This window comes from Mya arenaria, chromosome 12 (assembly GCF_026914265.1).
Source record: "Mya arenaria isolate MELC-2E11 chromosome 12, ASM2691426v1".
NCBI lineage: Eukaryota > Metazoa > Mollusca > Bivalvia > Myida > Myidae > Mya > Mya arenaria.
In genome coordinates this window covers 63,153,526-63,175,026 of record NC_069133.1, presented here as the reverse complement: position 1 = coordinate 63,175,026, position 21,501 = coordinate 63,153,526, and the positions used below count along the sequence as shown (strand labels likewise).

General features: G+C 36.1%; 1 protein-coding gene across 3 annotated transcripts in view; it reads left to right on the top strand.

The window, feature by feature from the left end:
* The window catches only part of LOC128211190 (nuclear hormone receptor HR96-like), a 99,865-nt gene extending 81,217 nt beyond the window's left edge, over window positions 1-18,648 (top strand). For all 3 annotated transcript variants that reach the window (XM_052915660.1, XM_052915659.1, XM_052915658.1), the window contains one exon: window positions 9,988-18,648. In XM_052915660.1, coding sequence (XP_052771620.1) covers window positions 9,988-10,479 — 492 coding nt within the window. In that variant the 3' untranslated portion in view covers window positions 10,480-18,648. The remainder of the gene's footprint in view (window positions 1-9,987) is intronic.
* Window positions 18,649-21,501: the final 2,853 nt, after the last annotated feature.

Genomic DNA, 21,501 nt, shown 5'->3' with positions numbered 1-21,501 from the left:
TAGTTTTGAACAAATATCTTTTCACAAATAGCGATATAAACACTGGTCTGGATATACCTCAACATAAGTAAGCCTAAGTTTATCACCTTATATTTTGTTTTTATTTGCAACATAATCCGGGATTGTAATGCGCTTGTCAGTTGTAACCACTGCTCCGCCCACCCCTCGCCCTTGTTCCAGGGGTAAACCGGGGACAGCAGAGGCAATGGGTAGTCCAAATAATTGTACGTTGACGGATTTTTTTTAGATTTTTGATATGGCAAATCCTTCACGTACAAATTGTTTAGTATCAAAAGTGGGTAGTTGTTTTGATCAGGATACCGGGTTAAAGCATATAGCGTCTATAAAATATCATAAAAACAAGAAATATTACCAGATAACGTTATTTTATATTAGTTCCATACACAAAAAAATAAATATCCAACTTATAATTATGAGTTTGACGGCTTTTCTTCATTTCCTTATGTCAAAACATAACGATATATACATGAAGGGCACCTGCAAGGCTTTAGGGCACAGTTTTAAATCGCTCAGAACATTTCGGCCATGGCCGAGTTGCAAGTAATTACCTTTCATTTTATATAAATTGTGCTTATAACAAAAAAGGGCATATAATCGGCGAGGTAAATGAAAATCGCCATTATTTGACCACCAGTGCAGAAATAAAGTATTACAATTTCTCCACAAAAAATAAAGCTAAGTAACATTATCCTCCATATGATATATTAGTTATATGTTACAAAAATGATTGGCAGTGGACGTAGCAGCAAGCTAAAAGCAAAAATGGTCTGATAACATTGCTGACAAAAGAGCAAAATTATTAACAAATTTTTAAATTGTCTTCATTAAACTTATAACTATATTAAGATAAGACAGTTCTCTCTTAAATTATCAAAATTTTAATTTGAGAATTAGTTTTGTATTATTTCCTTTGCGATATCAAAGTATGTCGAAAACTAAAAAAATATTTCTATGGAGCTACATTCAAAGCTGATAGACGTTTAATATTAAAAATCTGAATAATGTTTTCATTTTTCTTAATATGATTACTTCATTTAAACCAACTAAAAATTAACACACTATTGTTTCGTGCTATTTAACTTTGAATATGGTATCTAATTTCTGGGGGCTGTTTCAATAAAGGATTTTAGTCGTAACTTCAATTATCTTAAACCTGTATAAAGATTAACAATACGTGTACATCAATTATTTTTATTTACTCAATTTGGTGTTCATTTTCAATGCTGACTCGAGTTCAATTCACTCAAATATGTAATAAAATAATGGAACTATGACACTAAGATATTTTCAATTTACGATAAAAATCTTTATTGAAACGCACCCCTGCATTTTACGTAATAGCGATTTATAAAAAAATCAGTTAACAAATTAAGACAACTTGAAAGACAGAAAACATGGTGTTGTTTGTAAATAACAACAAATGTCTCCATTATTGGATGATCTCGTCTAGAAATGATGAATGATTTGAAAAGTAAAGAATTTGGCTCTTGATTGGTTAAATGTGGAATTTGAAGGTTTTCTTTGCATTATATATCATTATACCTCTTGATAACTGTTATGCCAGAAAAAACAAAGGATCAAAATTCGCACCTTTTTGTAAAAGTGGACACAACTAGACTAGGATCCAACCAAATTACTTAAAGCTGGGAACATGAATAAATATCCAACTCCCAGCTCAAATTAAAATCGCAATTAATATAAACTCATCAATTATCATGTTTTTAAGGTTTGAAACAAATAACACTCTTTATTAATTAAGTGTCACTAAGATAAATGTCTCACCAGCTAGGCTTGCTTTTATTCTTCTTTTCTTAAAATGATTATAGGTTCATATGTTTGCAGAATAATGATAAACATATACCCCTACACACAGGGTATAAATTAGTCTAAAATAGTAGACGTAGTATACGGGATTCTTTATACCCCCAACAAACGAAGTTGGAGTCACCCTGTGGTCGGTCAGTCGGTCGGTTTGTCAGTCGGTCCGTTGCAATTTACCTTGTCCGGAGCATAACTTAAAAACTACTGGATGGAATTGGATTAAACTTCATACAATGATAGAGCTTAATGAGCGGAAGTGCAGTGTACAATAACCATAACTCTATTCTTGCTTATTACTGAGTTATTGCCCTTTGTTACTTTTTTGTCCGGAGTATAACTTGAAAAGTACTGGATGGAATTTAATAAAACTTAATACAGTGATAGATCATAATGAGAGGAAGTTCAGTGTACAGGAACTGCAATTCTATTTCAGCTAATTACAGAGTTACTGCCCTTTGTTAATTTTCTTGTCCTGAGCATAACTTGAAAATTATTGGATGGAATTTAATAAAACTTCATACAGTGATATATCATAATGAGAGAAAGTGCAGTGTACAGAAACCGCAATTCTATTTCAGCCAATTACAGTGTTATTGCCCTTTGTTACTTTTTTCTTGTCCAGAGCATAACTTGAAAACTACCGGATGGAATGTAATATAACTTTATACAATGGTACAGCACAATGAGAAGGAGTTCAGTGTGTTCATGAATTGTTACACTATTTTTTGCAAATTACAGAGTTATTGCCTTTTTCTGTGCTTTTTTTTTGTCAAACTTTTGTCCGGACAGTAACTTGAAAACTACTTGATGGAATTTCATAAAACTTCATACAATGATAAATCATAATGAGAGGTGGCGTTTGCGGGTATTAATCACCTTCAGTGATAGCTCTTGTTTAATCCATAACATCTAAAACGGGTTTGTGCAAAAACAGGGGGGTTTTGAAGAATATTGAAATTGTATTTAGAGATGTAGTTTATGTTTGAAATAGATTTACTATTAATAGTAATAGGTATTACGATTGTTGTAAAACTGTAAACCGCAGCGTTGCAAGTGCCTGTTATGTACATAAATCATTATGTTTTTACAGTATGAAATAAAAAAAATCACATCAAAATCATAATTATTCGTTGGATATCTTTTTTTGTGTACGGAACTAATATAAAATGACATTATCTCATTATTTTTTATTTTAGAAATCATGTGACTTTCTTTATGCCATATATTCTATGTTGCTTTATATATTACTTGTTTCCATTCGAGGAATTTTTTGGTTTAATTTTTTTTTTTAAACAAAATAGTTATACTTACTCCATTACTTTCATAAAAGTATTTCACTTGAAAGCTAAGTTATATTCAACTAAAGAAAGGTCGTAATAAGACAATTAGTATTAACACATTAAATCTGATTTTTTTCACTAAAGACCATTGATGATTTTTTCATGCTTGCATCACATTTATTTTAGAAACAGGAGCTTGAATTATTATTTTTTTTGGGGGGGGGGGGGTCAAGGTAAATGTCACTGTTTCTAAAAGTAGAATTTGGTTTCTGGTCAAACAATTTCAATAAGAATTGATGGATAGTAATGAAAGTTGGTGTTTATGTAGCTTATATGAAGAGCTAGCTTAGGATTGCTTTGAGGCGGGTGGGGTCAAGGTCAGTGTAACTAAAAATAGATAAATGGTTTTTTTCCAATTACTTAAGGCTGCTACTTTTCCATAATTCACACAAGTAATTAATTGGCTATAATTTAAAAACCTGGTTTTATTGGTTGAGGCTTCGCTTTGTTTTTCTGTTTCATTTTAGAGAAAACTTGCAGAGAGTGATAGAAAAGAGTTTAGGGAAAACATTTCAGGACGTTTCTTATGTTACATGTATGTTGTTGTTATCATAGTATCTCCAATAGACACTCTTGTTACTATTGCAAGTGTAAGTGACAGTGTTATAAATCCTTCTACTCTACGTCCATCAGTGCCCAGAGCTCCTTAAGACAAGTCTCAAGGAAGACTTTGTAGCTGTAGAAAACAGTGAAGAACCTTTTAATTATTTGTCACCAAGCCAGTTGTTAGTGGGGTTTAGATATAAGAACCGTTGAGTAATGAATCAAATGTCTTCCATGGAGATGTTTAGTGAACTGTCGTGTCTAAAGAAATTATGTTGAAAAGTTTTACACTTTTTTTGACCAAAAAATTCTGTTGTGGCCGAGATAACAAAATGGAATCATTCACTTCATATAAATTATTAATGTAAGAACTATAAGATGGACAGATATAAAGAAATGTCTATTTCCATTTTAAGTTTTGAATAAATTATATAAACGTGAAAAGTTATCAACAAAATATTCATTAAGGGATCCATTGCTTATATGCTTAAAATATTGTGTCTTTTCCAGTTTTTAACTTTGCTTCCTTTGTAGAACAATTGTATATAAACTTATAAACAAGGGTACTCAACTCACATTAAAAGATTTAAAATTCCCATACAATGTGCAGGCCCTCCCTTTATGTGCAGCCTCAAGAGAAAACATTATATTGACCAATACCCAGAAGAAAGCACAGTCTTGCCCAATACCAAAGAGATATCATGGTCTTGCCTTATACCCAACAGAAAACATGGTCTGCTAAATACCCAGAAGAAAACATTGTCTTGCCTTATACCCAACAGAAAATATGGTCTGCTAAATACCCAGAAGAAAACATTGTCTTGCTCTATACCCAAGAGAACACATGGTCTGCTAAATACCCAGAAGAAGACATTGTCTTGCCCTATACCCAACAGAAAACATGGTCTGCTAAATACCCAGAAGAAGACATTGTCTTGCCCTATACCCAACAGAAAACATGGTCTGCTGAATACCCAGAAGAAGACATTGCCTTGCTCTATACCCAAGAGAAAACATGGTCTGCTAAATAACCAGAAGAAAAACATTGTCTTGCTCTATACCCAAGAGAAAACATGGTCTGCTAAATACCCAGAAGAAGACATTGTCTTGCTCTATACCCAAGAGAAAACATGGTCTGCTAAATACCCAGAAGAAGACATTGTCTTGCTCTATACCCAAGAGAAAACATGGTCTGCTAAATACCCAGAAGAAGACATTGTCTTGCCCTATACCCAACAGAACACATGGTCTGCTAAATAACCAGAAGAAAAACATTGTCTTGCTCTATACCCAAGAGAAAACATGGTCTGCTAAATACCCAGAAGAAAACATTGTCTTGCCCTATACCCAACAGAACACATGGTCTGCTAAATAACCAGAAGAAAACATTGTCTTGCCCTATACCCAACAGAACACATGGTCTGCTAAATACCCAGAAGAAGACATTGTCTTGCCCTATACCCAACAGAACACATGGTCTGCTAAATACCCAGAAGAAGACATTGTCTTGCGCTATACCCAACAGAACACATGGTCTGCTAAATACCCAGAAGAAGACATTGTCTTGCCCTATACCCAACAGAACACATGGTCTGCTAAATACCCAGAAGAAAACATTGTCTTGCCCTATACCCAACAGAACACATGGTCTGCTAAATACCCAGAAGAAAACATTGTCTTGCCCTATACCCAACAGAAAACATGGTCTGCTAAATACCCAGAAGAAAACATTGTCTTGCCCTATACCCAACAGAAAACATGGTCTGCTAAATACCCAGAAGAAAACATTGTCTTGCCCTATACCCAAGAGAAAACATGGTCTGCTAAATACCCAGAAGAAGACATTGTCTTGCCCTATACCCAACAGAAAACATGGTCTGCTAAATACCCAGAAGAAGACATTGTCTTGCCCTATACCCAAGAGAAAACATGGTCTGCTAAATACCCAGAAGAAGACATTGTCTTGCCCTATACTCAACAGAAAACATGGTCTGCTAAATACCCAGAAGACATTGTCTTGCCCTATATCAACAGAAAACATGGTCTGCTAAATACCCAGAAGACATTGTCTTGCCCTATACCCAACAGAAAACATGGTCTGCTAAATACCCAGAAGAAGACATTGTCTTGCCCTATACCCAACAGAAAACATGGTCTGCTAAATACCCAGAAGAAGACATTGTCTTGCCCTATACCCAAGAGAACACATGGTCTGCTAAATACCCAGAAGAAGACATTGTCTTGCCCTATACCCAAGAGAAAACATGGTCTGCTAAATACCCAGAAGAAGACATTGTCTTGCCCTATACCCAAGAGAAAACATGGTCTGCTAAATACCCAGAAGAAGACATTGTCTTGCCCTATACCCAACAGAACACATGGTCTGCTAAATACCCAGAAGAAGACATTGTCTTGCCCTATACCCAACAGAACACATGGTCTGCTAAATACCCAGAAGAAGACATTGTCTTGCCCTATACTCAAGAGAAAACATGGTCTGCTAAATACCCAGAAGAAGACATTGTCTTGCCCTATACCCAATAGAAAACATGGTCTGCTAAATACCCAGAAGAAAACATTGTCTTGCTCTATACCCAAGAGAACACATGGTCTGCTAAATACCCAGAAGAAGACATTGTCTTGCCCTATACCCAACAGAAAACATGGTCTGCTAAATACCCAGAAGAAGACATTGTCTTGCCCTATACCCAACAGAAAACATGGTCTGCTGAATACCCAGAAGAAGACATTGTCTTGCCCTATACTCAAGAGAAAACATGGTCTGCTAAATATCCAGAAGAAGACATTGTCTTGCCCTATACTCAAGAGAAAACATGGTCTGCTAAATACCCAGAAGAAGACATTGTCTTGCCCTATACCCAACAGAACACATGGTCTGCTAAATAACCAGAAGAAAACATTGTCTTGCCCTATACCCAACAGAACACATGGTCTGCTAAATACCCAGAAGAAGATATTGTCTTGCCCTATACCCAACAGAACACATGGTCTGCTAAATACCCAGAAGAAGACATTGTCTTGCCCTATACCCAACAGAACACATGGTCTGCTAAATACCCAGAAGAAGACATTGTCTTGCCCTATACCCAACAGAACACATGGTCTGCTAAATACCCAGAAGAAAACATTGTCTTGCCCTATACTCAAGAGAAAACATGGTCTGCTAAATACCCAGAAGAAAACATTGTCTTGCCCTATACCCAACAGAAAACATGGTCTGCTAAATACCCAGAAGAAAACATTGTCTTGCCCTATACCCAACAGAAAACATGGTCTGCTAAATACCCAGAAGAAGACATTGTCTTGCCCTATACCCAACAGAAAACATGGTCTGCTAAATACCCAGAAGAAGACATTGTCTTGCCCTATACCCAAGAGAAAACATGGTCTGCTAAATACCCAGAAGACATTGTCTTGCCCTATACTCAACAGAAAACATGGTCTGCTAAATACCCAGAAGACATTGTCTTGCCCTATACCCAACAGAAAACATGGTCTGCTAAATACCCTGAAGAAGACATTGTCTTGCCCTATACCCAACAGAAAACATGGTCTGCTAAATACCCTGAAGAAGACATTGTCTTGCCCTATACCCAACAGAAAACATGGTCTGCTAAATACCCAGAAGAAGACATTGTCTTGCCCTATACCCAACAGAAAACATGGTCTGCTAAATACCCAGAAGAAGACATTGTCTTGCCCTATACCCAAGAGAAAACATGGTCTGCTAAATACCCAGAAGAAGACATTGTCTTGCCCTATACCCAAGAGAAAACATGGTCTGCTAAATACCCAGAAGAAGACATTGTCTTGCCCTATACTCAAGAGAAAACATGGTCTGCTAAATACCCAGAAGAAGACATTGTCTTGCCCTATACTCAAGAGAAAACATGGTCTGCTAAATACCCAAAAGAAGACATTGTCTTGCCCTATACCCAATAGAAAACATGGTCTGCTAAATACCCAGAAGAAAACATTGTCTTGCTCTATACCCAAGAGAACACATGGTCTGCTAAATACCCAGAAGAAGACATTGTCTTGCCCTATACCCAACAGAAAACATGGTCTGCTAAATACCCAGAAGAAGACATTGTCTTGCCCTATACCCAACAGAAAACATGGTCTGCTGAATACCCAGAAGAAGACATTGTCTTGCCCTATACCCAAGAGAAAACATGGTCTGCTAAATACCCAGAAGAAGACATTGTCTTGCCCTATACTCAAGAGAAAACATGGTCTGCTAAATACCCAGAAGAAGACATTGTCTTGCCCTATACCCAACAGAAAACATGGTCTGCTAAATACCCAGAAGAAGACATTGTCTTGCCCTATACTCAACAGAAAACATGGTCTGCAAAATACCCAGAAGAAGACATTGTCTTGCCCTATACTCAAGAGAACACATGGTCTGCTAAAAACCCAGAAGAAGACATTGTCTTGCCCTATACTCAAGAGAAAACATGGTCTGCTAAATACCCAGAAGAAGATATTGTCTTGCCCTATACTCAAGAGAAAACATGGTCTGCTAAATACCCAGAAGAAGACATTGTCTTGCCCTATACTCAAGAGAAAACATGGTCTGTTAAATACCCAGAAGAAGACATTGTCTTGCCCTATACTCAACAGAAAACATGGTCTGCTAAATACCCAGAAGAAGACATTGTCTTGCCCTATACTCAAGAGAAAACATGGTCTGCTAAATACCCTGAAGAAAACATTGTCTTGCCCTATACCCAAGAGAAAACATGGTCTGCTAAATACCCAAAAGAAAACATTGTCTTGCCCTATACTCAAGAGAAAACATGGTCTGCTAAATACCCAGAAGAAGACATTGTCTTGCCCTATACTCAAGAGAAAACATGGTCTGCTAAATACCCAGAAGAAGACATTGTCTTGCCCTATACCCAAGAGAAAACATGGTCTGCTAAATACCCAGAAGAAGACATTGTCTTGCCCTATACTCAAGAGAAGACATGTTCTGCTAAATACCCAGAAGAAAACATTGTCTTGCCCTATACTCAAGAGAAAACATGGTCTGCTAAATACCCAGAAGAAGACATTGTCTTGCCCTATACTCAAGAGAAGACATGTTCTGCTAAATACCCAGAAGAAAACATTGTCTTGCCCTATACTCAAGAGAAAACATGGTCTGCTAAATACCCAGAAGAAGACATTGTCTTGCCCTATACTCAAGAGAAAACATAGTTAGGCCAAATATTAAGGAGAAAGCACCATCTTGCCCATTTCTCAAGAGAAAACATGGTCTTGCCAAATGTGAAAGAGAAAGCACCATCTTGCCCATTGCTCAAAAGAAAACATGGTTTTGCCAAAAGTCAACGATAAAGCACCATCTTGCCCATTGCTCAAAAGAATACATGATTTTGCCAAAAGTCAAAGAGAAAGCACCATCTTGCCCATTGCTCAAGAGAAAACTTGGTCTTGCCAAATTTCCAAGAAAAAAACATTTAAGGTTTGCCAATTGTCCAAGAGAAAATATATGGTCTTGCCCAATGTCCAAGAGGAAACATGGTCGTGGCCAAATGTCCAAGAGGAAGCATGGTCTTGCCAAATGTCGAAGAGAAAATATATGGTCTTGCCCAATGTCCAAGAGGAAACATGGTCGTGGCCAAATGTCCAAGAAAAAGCATGGTCTTGCCCAATGTCGAAGAGAAAATATATGGTCTTGCCCAATGTCCAAGAGGAAACATGGTTGTGGCCAAATGTCCAAGAGGAAGCAAGAGTTTGCCAATATGCCAAAGAGAAAACATTGTCTTGCCCAATACCCAGAAGGATACATAATGTTGCCAAGTACCCAAGATAAACATTGGTTTTCCAAAAGCCCATGAGAAGAATTAGTGTTGCCAAGTACCCAGGATAAACATGGGCTTCCCTCACCCATGAGGAAACTTAGTGTTACTCAATGTCAAATAGGAAACATGGTTTTCCAAATGCCAATGAGAAGTCATGGTCTTGCCTAATGCTGAAGAAAAAATGTGGTGTTGCCATGCAACAAATCGAAAAAATGCTCTTGTTTAAGAAAAAATGCTCTTGCATGTTTTTTTAAGAAAAATTGTGTTTCCAAGTGTTTCAAATAAAAACATGTTTCTAATATTGTATTGCCTTAGAGCAAACATTTTCTTGACCAAAAGTTTTCATATAACTGCTGCTCTGCAATTATTTAGCATGCATTTTACCTTATTTACTAATGGAAACATCTCATACAAATCGTTTCTACTTCCAGGGTGGCATAATGGAAATCATGGTACTGAGATCTGCGATGGGGTTTGATCCACAGAACCTTAAGTGGAAGCTTAAAGCGCAGCAGAGCATAAAGGAAGACGAACACAAAATCGATCCATCAATTATTCGGGAACATCTTGGTGCATCAATGTACCAGGATCATGTGCAGTTTGTGCGGGGATTACACATGCTGACTAGAAGCGACCGAACTGTAATGACACTCATGTTCGTAATCGAAATTTTCTCTCCAGATCGGGCTAACTTGAAAAACATTGAAGCAGTGACAAAAGCACAAGAAAAGTACACGACCTGGCTCCAGCACTATTTGGAATCGATAATGTCAGTACAGGAGGCTCAGGATTTGTACCCCAAACTACTCATGAAAATGCTGGAAGTGCGCAATCTTGGTGAATCAAGTGCCAAATTGGCGTCAAATTTAGACATTTCAAAGCTGGAGCCACTGCTTATAGAAGTTTTCAGTTTGCAGAAATGAGATGATTCATGACTCCAAACTTGACAAAGTGTGCTTGATTGAAAACATGATCTCCAGGTTATAAATTTATAGATAGGACAAGGAATTGGGTCAAGGAGAATAGAATTAACAACATGCAGACACTGTCAGCTTGCATTGGATTTGTAGCATAATGCATAATGCTCTTAAAATGAAAAATGGCATTTTATTGACACAGATTTTGAGATGTTAGTTTACCTCATATGTATGTGAATCCTGTTAAACATGTTTATATATTCTGTGGTTATGTGGTTTATTCATGGCCCATTATCAATCCTTGAATGCATGATTAATGTTATCTACTTATTGTTATCAAAAATGGCATACATGTTGGCTTAGATTGTATAACTGCTTCAGCATTGTTTAATGATTTGTATGACATTACATGCGTAATGATTTGTACGACATTACATGCGCTGCCTTTGAACCTTTGTTAAGAATGTTGTTTATTATATTTCAAGCTGTTGCTGTTATTTTAGTTTTATAGAAATCAAAGTTATATTTCTGCCACAGAAGTTCTGTAAGATGATTTTGACCTAGAAAGTTTATGCATTATGTTCTGAGGAAAATTGGTCAAAACAATCATTTTGAATGCATCATGTCACCAAAATAGAATAACAGTCCAAAATCAATGCCTTTCATTTTGTTATTTTGCAGGGAATTACACCCAAATGTCTGTAAACGTAAATATGATTTTCTCAACCAATCAGAAAAAAGATATTATTTTCTCCAAAATAATGCAACATTGGACCATTATGATGATGTTTAGCTGTCTGCTTCTCTATGCAGTTATATTTGTTAGGAATTTAGGCATTATCCCAAGTGCTTTTACTTGAAAATGCTCCATTTTATTGCAGAAGGCAACATTAACTTGTGTACCTGCATGAAGATAAAACACATTTGCAACCACACTTCGGCAAAATGTCATGCACGTTCTTGGTTCATATATATCTTTGCTGTGTAGGATCATGCAAGTTTTCTATTTATATTATTAGGTCGGTAGCCTTAAGTTACTATTTCGATGAAAACATAATTCATCATTTACATTCCTATTTCGTTTATAATACATATACTTGATCTAGAAATCATTAACAGCAAAGCCTCTGTCAAATTTCTTAAAGTTGACCTATTTGTCTTTTTCAAGTCATCGGTATGGTTTTGTTTAAAACACTAAGTGAAGTAGGGCATCTACCAGGAATAAAGCTACTTATACTTTCTCCAGACTTTCCCTTATTGAACATTGTTTATTTCATAGTAAGATGTTTGTTTGGATCATTTGCTATATCATTTATATGGCTTTTCAGGACAAAATGTATTTAATTTGGTAAGATGATAATCTCCAAATGTATTTGGGGTGGATGGAAAAATTCTGACCAAAGGGCACATGTGGAATCATGTAACGAGGCTTGCAGATTTACAAGCAACACAGCGTGTCAGAAGGTTAGATTTTTTCATCCACCGTTTTGAGGTTTTCATTGAATAACATTTTTGTTGATGTACTGACGGTTCTGACTCTTCTTTTCTAAATTGTTCTATTTTTAATTTAGTACCATTATCCATTAAAATATTCTGAAATGGCGTTAAGTTGCACATGAATCGTCCTACCTGGGTTAAATTCAAGGCCAGATAAAAACTGGGAAATGCATGTCCGTCATGCAAGAAAAGATATTCTAATTTGGGAATTTATTATGCATTAAGTGTTATAGTCCATTAAACTAAGAAGTAAGGTACAATAAATAGCAAATGAACACAGTTCATTGCAGAGGGGTTTAATACCTTGTTTAGCTTTAATAACTATGATATAGAGTTATTTGGGATGAATCTGAAACCATGTCGGCTACACTAGGACATTTATGTGTGACAGAAATATAGGGTCATAATTCTGTCTTACATTATTTTCTTATCAAAGTTTGTCTGCCTGATTTCAGAATTTTATATATATGTGACTTGCAGTTCAATAGGATTGCCTGTCAGTTCAATAGTTTTATTCTTAAAACTTTTAATATAGAGCCCATAAATTCCATTAAATAATACAATTATGATGTTTTTACTGGGGTACATGTATAATGTCTTAGAGAACATTTTAAAATCATACAGATATAATTAGATTGAAAGGAATCTCAAGAGAGCTATTTTTTAATCTGATTTTATCATTCAGAAACCACTGCATATATGTAAATTCATATACAACCCCTAATTATAACATTTTATGTATATAAATATATATACATATTTATTGTTATCACTCACACCGGTGAATAATTTTCTCTCATTTCATGGAAATGTTTGGAATAAGTACTTCATGTACTTTATGTACTTCACCTGTAAAAGTATATTTTCCTTTAATTTGACCTGCTTTCAAAGTTTAATTGTATATTAATATGACCTTAGGTGAATACATAGTTTTGAAAAATAAATTGATACATAGATTTACTTAGTTGTTTAATGTAATTTGTGAAATGAGTATAAGGCCTAAGGCAGTGTAAGATTTCAACTTCATAAGTTACATTTCACAAGTGGCTTTTGGCGTTTACAAGGTGCTGTATAACTGCAATTTATATCAAAGGAGGAAAATGACTTACAGACACAGCTGAACCTAAAACTAACAATCTGACCTACAAACATGTACATGTACCCTGGGGTATTTCCTAGCAGTGAACTCAGAAACTATTTTTGTTGGCCTAATTAGATGATGTTTTATTGTTTTTTATTCTTGATCTGTGTGAGATTTTCTGTAGCAGAAGTGTCTGATTTTAGGGCTGTTCCAGGAACTGAAAGATAATTTTGATGACTAATTTTACTTCTTATCAATCCATGTTAGTGTGAAGGGTTTTATTGTATGGTATGTTTTACAGTTCGAACCCTTATGATTTGCTTGTCATTGTTTTAATAGCAATGATAAATAGTGTTCTGTTTGTTCTGACGAAACATTGTTAACTCATGTATTATTTGAGAAATTGAATATGTTCACATGTAAATATACATTCTGTTGCAGAAATAAGTAATATGCTGATTTTCTTTGGTATCTTGTTGAATATTATGTATGAAATCATGGCATAAACTGAGTTTTTGTCTGTTAAGTCAGGTAGTATAGTAGGATAGTGGTTTGTGAGTACAAGCTCTACCCTGCATGTCACATACATGTAAAATACAATACCCTAGTGGCCATAATCATCTCACATTCCTCCCATGCATGGACCATGTTTTGACATAAGTAGCAGTATTTTCTTAATTTTCAATCTAAGTTTTCATCATTTATTACTTCAGAAACTCTTAGAATTGTATATAAATTACAATGTATAAAATTAGCATTGCCTTACAAAAGTACAGTCTGTCCATGTGATTAGGCCATTTCTGAAAGTTGAATAAAGAACGAAAAATTGATAGCTTATATGCCACTCATTTACAAATTTTACATGATTGCTTAAAAAAGATGACAAAAAAATTATCATATAAACAAGAATTAGGTGAGGTATTTTGATGATTCATGTTCTGACTGAAAAAAAGAGAGAAATACTATTTGCGCACTACATTTGTAGATGTGTAGGAAAAATCCTCTTATTATCTAAAGGGCTTATGATAATTTATGATCAGCAATTTTATTTGAAATTCATAGATTACAGGTAATTTGGCGATAAACCATTTTGATGCTTTCATGGTTAACTTAAAAATCCTTTCATACAAACAAGAGGATTTGCTGTAATAATATTAATGCTTGTTATGGTGAATATAGCGCTACTAAATAGGTTCAAGCATGAAAGTAAAAAATCAGAAATCAAACCTGCCCGGTTTTTACATGAATGCCATTGCCTTATAAGATCATGATAGAGTGAATTAAATCAACTTTTTACACCATGAAATGGCCGCTACGCCTAAATGCATTTTAATCTACTCAATGAAATTTTGTCAATATACCGAAACTGGAAAGGCTAAAACATTTACAGACTTGCATAATATTAACTTATATCCATTCCTATCATCTTTTTCTGTCACTTTTTGTGACAAAACATTCAAATAAGCTAATAAACTCTAAGATATTTCCCAGAATTTGTCGTAAACGTGGTAGCGATTTTACTGGTACTGTTGCACGGGCAAAACAGGGCTTATTTTTTCCCTGGAGCATTAGCATTAAGTATTCAGTGTAAGCTAGCATGCTGTATTTCAACACAATCTCCAGTTGTTTTTTTTAATTCCACTGCAGGCTTTTATGACTTGGTAACAGAAGTTTCTCTGTACAGCTTATTGTCTCATAATAAATTTGGTATGTGAAGCACGAAGCAATTTTCAGCATAATAATTCTACTACATTTCATGCATTTTTCTGGTATCTCTGTTCACATCTTGTTACACATTGCATTGTCTTTATTTACTTCAATATTTTATGTTGTACATGAGTTTGAGAGAATAAACATGATGACTTGACTTGTGAATGCATTTTACTACTTTAAAAGTAAGTTCTTTATTGTGTGTTGAGCGCAGTTCAATACATATTTTAAAGAATCTTTTTTGATATGTTATTAAAAAAAATATTACTTGTGGAAGTTATGTGTGATGTAAGCGAGTAAGAAGATGCTGTTTGTGATGAAAAAGAGTTAGATGTGATGTTATGTGTGATGTAAAAGAGTTAGATGTGATGTTATGTGTGATGTAAAAGAGTTAGATGTGATGTTAATTGTGATGTAAAAGAGTTAGATGTGATGTTATGTGTGATGTAAAAGAGTTAGATGTGATGTTATGTGTGATGTAAAAGAGTTAGATGTGATGTTATGTGTGATGTAAAAGAGTTAGATGTGATGTTATGTGTGATGTAAAAGAGTTAGATGTGATGGTATGTGTGATGTAAAAGAGTTAAATGTGATATTATGTGTGATTTAAAAGAGTTAGATGTGATGTAATCAGTTTACTTTTATTTGATTTTGTTTATCAATATTTGGTTATTTTTCTGGAAATCTACCAGTTGTTAATTCTTAAATATTCTATATAATAGATTAAAATTATGAACTTATGATACAAATTTAACTGCAGTATGTTGTTTGTATATCTGCACACATGCACAACTATATCAGATATGAGTACCGGTGATGCTTGAAGGATTTGTGATATATTTTTTTCTGGAAATATTCTATTATTAACTACCTGGTAGTTCTATGCTTGAGATGGGAGCAAGAAATGTTTACACTCTTTTAGAAATGTTCAGTATTGTCTTAAAAGATACAGCTTTTGTTAATAGCCAGGCTGCTGTGCTTTTTGCAAAATTTTATGTACAAAATTGGCAACATTATACCTACTATAAGCTATAAATAGTATATCAAAATTCCTCAAAACAAATGGTGTATGTAATTGTCGACAGAACTATTATCATACATATTTGGTATATAAATGACTTCACTAAATGGTTACATCAGCTCTACTTGTCTGGATAAGATTTTCACCATAAACTTGATATCTGATTTAATTGACCATTTAATGAGTGTCTAATTATAGAGTGCATCTTTGGGCTTTTTAACTGTCTAACCAAGTCATGTTATTGGGATGCAAGAGCCCATGATTAAGGCTGACATACAATGTGAATAGTTAGTTCTCACTCCTCTAGGTCAGGTGATGGTAAACAATTTGGGGAACAAAGTTCTTGAACACAGATGGCATTTCATTGAGTATCTCATAGCAAGGTCCTCTTGAATGCCCTTTAATAAAGACTTGATAATTGACCAGGGGCTGTTTGCAACAACCAACTTAGATTTCACTTAATATGAAGATTAAAATCCAAGTGTTTTGATTGGACTGTAAAAATAACTGGCCAATGAACTGAATGGAATTACTGAGGCATGTCCAAGGAAAAGGATTAGAACATGTATTGTAAGGACACCTTTAATTTAGCATTTCATTGACAGAGTACAGTCTGGGACCAATAACAAATCCTAACCCCTGGTACAGCACAAAACAAATTTAATTTCATATAAAAACAGGTGTGTCTGGCCCCAAGCCCTCAATTGTTATGACCTACTACAAGCCTGTTAACTTGCATCTTTCAAATACAACGTGTCTTCAAGAGGTACCTTTCCATTAAGGTTGATTTTGGAGTTCTTTATTATTTTTTCCTGTATTACCTGGTGAAATGTTCTTAAGTTACAATACTTTTAAACTATTCTTATGGCAGACATTTAGTTAACATTCTGTTGTTTTTTGTGAATAATATGGCTTATGCATTGACAGTAATCACATTTGTTTTAAATCACAATTGTTTTATAATGCTATATTATTCTTATGAAAAGGTTATGTTTTTAAAACAGTTGGTTCAAGTGTTTTTAACAGTAACTGCTTTGCGACTTTAATTTCTCACGTTATTTTTATGTTTTACATCTTCTGATGAATTCACAACTGTTTCTATTGATTTTGCCTTTCTTCAGTCTTGTAATATATATAGTTTTATGCATAAAGACTTCACACTGAACATATTTTAATCATGTTACAAACATTTATTGCATTTTTGTATAGAAGACATATGTGTGATGACTTGTTATCATATCTTTGATAAAATTGTCACATTGTAAAATAAGAATGTGAAATTGTCACAGTTAACTGATACTAATTCAAATATTAAATTATCACTGTGTAACTACTGTGTTATGTGAATGTGGTATTGTCACACTCTGGTAGGTTGAAATGTGAAATTGCCACAGTGTAGTTACTGTGATAGGTTAAATTGTGAAATTGCCACAGTGTAGTTACTGTGGTTAAAATGTGAAATTATGAAAGTGTAGTTACATTGCATTAGATTATGTTGTGAAATGTCACATTGTTATTGTTTTGGGTTAAGATGTGAAATTATCACAGTGTAGCTACTGTGTTATGTTAAAATGTGAAATTGTCTAGGTGTAGTTACTGTGTTAGGTTAAAATGTGACATTGTAACAGTGTAGTTACTGTGGTAGGTTTAAATTTGAAATTGTCACAGTGTTGATATTGCATTAGGTTAAAATTTGAAATTGTTACAGTGAAGTAATTGCATAAGGTTAAAATGTGAAATTGTCACAGTGTAGTTACTGTGGTAGGTTAAAATGTGAAAAAGTCACAGTGTAGTTACTGTGATAGATTAATATGTGAAATAATTGCAGTATAGTTACTACGTTAAGTTAATATGTGAAATTGTTACAGTGTAGTTATTCGTTAAATATGGTACTATTCTTAAAAATAGTTTCACCCTTTCCCACATTAAACAAATCTGCAACAGATAAACATGACAAAGCTTAATTACTAAAATTGTATTTCTTGAATAGTGCTTAAAACATAGTGGCAAAAGGAGGGATCAGAAAGCACCTATATGTGGGAAAGGATTGATGGATTATTGACTTGTTATAATAGTCAATTTGTTCACTATTCATGCATCATTTCATTACTATATCAGAGAATATGTGATTGTTTTAAATATAATTGCTGAATACATTAAGATTGTCTTTTTCATTTAATGTGAAAATGTGAAGGAAATATGCTAATACTTGTAAAATTGTTTTTAATTATATTGAACTATTGTTATTAAAACACAAGTGCTGTATTATTTAAGGCTGGAGTTTACATTTAAATGTATGTAGGTTCATTTTGGGTTCAGTTCATACTGTACCATGCTGTTATCTTGGGGAAGTTATAATCGTGTGCAGTCCTTTTTACAAGAATCTTTGGCCAAATTTTCAGTATTCGCAACAAAATAGATTACATACAATAATATTCAAAGTCCAGCAATTCTTTTGTACTCAAAATGATAATTTGTTAGTAATTTAAACCGTTTAAACTCAATAATCTGCACGCCTTTCACTCAAAATTACAGGATTCTATGGTAAAACTTACCCTTTTATGTTATCTACTTATACATGAAATATACATTCTATACCGGTAAATGTTTCGCATTGTAAATGTATTATATCACTATTCACCACTCAAGAGGCGGCAAATCGCTGCTACACAGTGTCAATTTATTGCCCAAAATGGCTTATCAGCAAACAAAGTAAAAGGCTGTTAAGCCCAATGGGCAATGAATGGACACATATTTTAGTTCACTGTGGCTGCTGCTACCTATAGTTATATGTGTAGACTTGCTCAATCCATGTCATTGCCATGAACATCAGTTGTTATCATTAAACTGTGGGTATTGTAGCTTATTCCGAGTTTGTGTTTTTTAACCAACCTGTACTATAGTATGACCCTCCAGTTGATGGTCTCGGCATCTAGGGTACCAATGGATACTTCCATTATATACATTAATGCGACTATATCTTGTGCAGATTATCAAAAAACAAAGATGGGACATCACATGGCTATTAACCTGTAGTCTAGTCGCTCGAGGTAGGTGTGAATTTTTTGTCCAGAGAGTGATCTTGGTATATTTATGTTGGAGGATGTCTGGCGTTCATTTTTAGCAGGGATGGGCAGATCGCATTATGCAGGTAACCATGGTAACCAAGACAAAAGCCAAGATTTCTTCCTTTTTCTGAGCCCTTGACTAAACTACCAGGGATAAAAGAAAGTCCGTTAACAGTATCCACACATGTGGTTTCATCATTGGACACAACAACTTATAATTATTTGTATTAGGGGAATGTAGAACTGATTACTGGTTATTAAACAATAACTGCTGGATCACCGCAGTGGGGACAGCTGTTGAACAGCTTACAGGCCATACAACTAACACTGGTGGTGTAAAATGTGTACCATTGCATGGTGCGAACAATAGTTAAAAGTCCGACAATATGTCAATATATAACAACACATGACTTCGATACCTTGGCAAAACGCATATAATTTGACACAAAGTATCTGCATTATATTAGAAAAAGGTATCATATTTTGTTATGTATATTTGTAATACTTACCTTTTTCAATTAGGACCACAGTCACAAGAAATGGTCTAGTCTAACTTCATCAAGACCATAGGATGCCTGTTGCTGTAAGTGGCAAGATGAAATACTATACAAAATGAGAGCAAGTTGTGAGGTCGGGTGGTACAGGTAAACTCCTCTCCCAAAAGAGGTACCCTCTTGTTGGCTGTCTCTAAAACCTGCTTCCAAGTACCACCAGAAGCCCCCTTCAAAGCACCAACAGGAGCACCCTTCCATGGACTCTAACCCAAGGGGTAGTTCCAAGGTCCACAAGGAGCAACTTCTCTTAGAATCTAAGCCAAGACATCATCCAAAGCACCACCAGGAGCACCCTCCAACATACTCTTGAGCAAGAGATAGTCCCAAGGAGCACCCTCCAAATTACTCTTGAGCAAGAGATAGCCCCAAGGAGCACACTCCAACATACTCTTGAGCAAGAGATAGTCCCAAGGAGCACTCTCCAACATACTCTTGAGCAAGAGATAGTCCTAAGGAGCACCCTCCAACATACTCTTGAGCAAGAGATAGTCCCAAGGAGCACCCTCCAACATACTCTTGAGCAAGAGATAGTCCCAAGGAGCACCCTCCAACATACTCTTGAGCAAGAGATAGTCCCAAGGAGCACCCTCCAACATACTCTTGAGCAAGAGATATTCCTAAGGAGCACTCTCCAACATACTCTTGAGCAAGAGATAGTCCCAAGGAGCACCCTCCAACATACTCTTGAGCAAGAGATAGTCCTAAGGAGCACCCTCCAAATTACTCTTTTGAGCAAGAGATAATCCCTAGGAGTACCATCCAACGTACTCTTGGGCAAGAAATTGTCCCAAGGAGCACACACCAACGTACTCTTGAGCAAGAGATAGTCCCAAGCACCACCAGGAGCACCCTCCAAGGTAGCCTGGAGCAAGAGATATGTGCTCACTCCAACATACTGTTGAGCAAGTGATAGTCCCAAGCACCACCATCAGCACTTTCCAACGTACCCTTGAGCAATCGATAGTCCCAAGCACCATCAGGAGCACCCTCCAAGGTAGCCTTGAGCAAGAGATATGTGCTCCCTCTGACGTACCCTTGAGCAAGAGATAGTCCCAAGCACCACCATCAGCACTTTCCAACGTATCCTTGAGCAATAGATAGTCCAAAGCACCACCAGGAGCACCCTCCAACATACTCTTGAGCCAGAGATAGTCCCAAGCACCATCAGGAGCACCCTCCAAGGTAGCCTTGAGCAAGAGATATGTGCTCCCTCCAACATACTATACTGTTGAGCAAGAGATAGTCCCACGCACCACCATCAGCACTTTCCAACGTACCCTTGAGCAAGAGATAGTCCAAAGCACCACCAGGAGCACTCTCCAACGTACTCTTGCACAAGAGATAGTCCCAAGCACCACCAGGAGCACCCTCCAACGTACCCTTGAGCAAGAGATAGTCCAAAGCACCACCATGAGCACCATCCAAGGTAGCATTGAGCAAGAGATATGTGCTCCCTCTGACGTACCCTTGAGCAAGAGATAGTCCCAAGCACCACCATGAGCACCCTCCAAGGTAGCCTTAAGCAAGAGATATGTGCTCCCTCTAACGTGCTGTTGAGCAAGAGATAGTCCCAAGCACCACCAGGAGCACCCTCCAACGTACCCTTGAGCAATAGATAGTCCCAAGCACCACCAGGAGCACCCTCCAACGTACCCTTGAGCAAGAGATAGTCCCAAGTACCACCAGGAGCAACCTCCAACGTACCCTTGAGCAAGAGATGGTCCAAAGCTCCACCAGGACCACCCTCCAACGTACCCTTGAGCAAGAGAGAGTCCAAAGCTCCACCAGGAGCACCTTTCAACGTACCCTTGAACAAGAGATAGTCCCAAGCACCACCAGGAGCACTCTCCAACTTACTCTTGCACAAGAGATAGTCCCAAGCTCCACCAGGAGCACCCTCCAATGTACCCTTGAGCAAGAGATAGTCCCAAGCACAACCAGGAGCACACCCCAACGTACCCTTGAGCAAGAGATAGTCCAAAGCACAACCAGGAGCACCCTCCAACGTACCCTTGAGCAAGAGATAGTCTCAAGCACAACCAGGAGCAACCTTCAGCGTACCCTTGAGCAAGAGATAGTCCAAAGCTCCACCAGGAG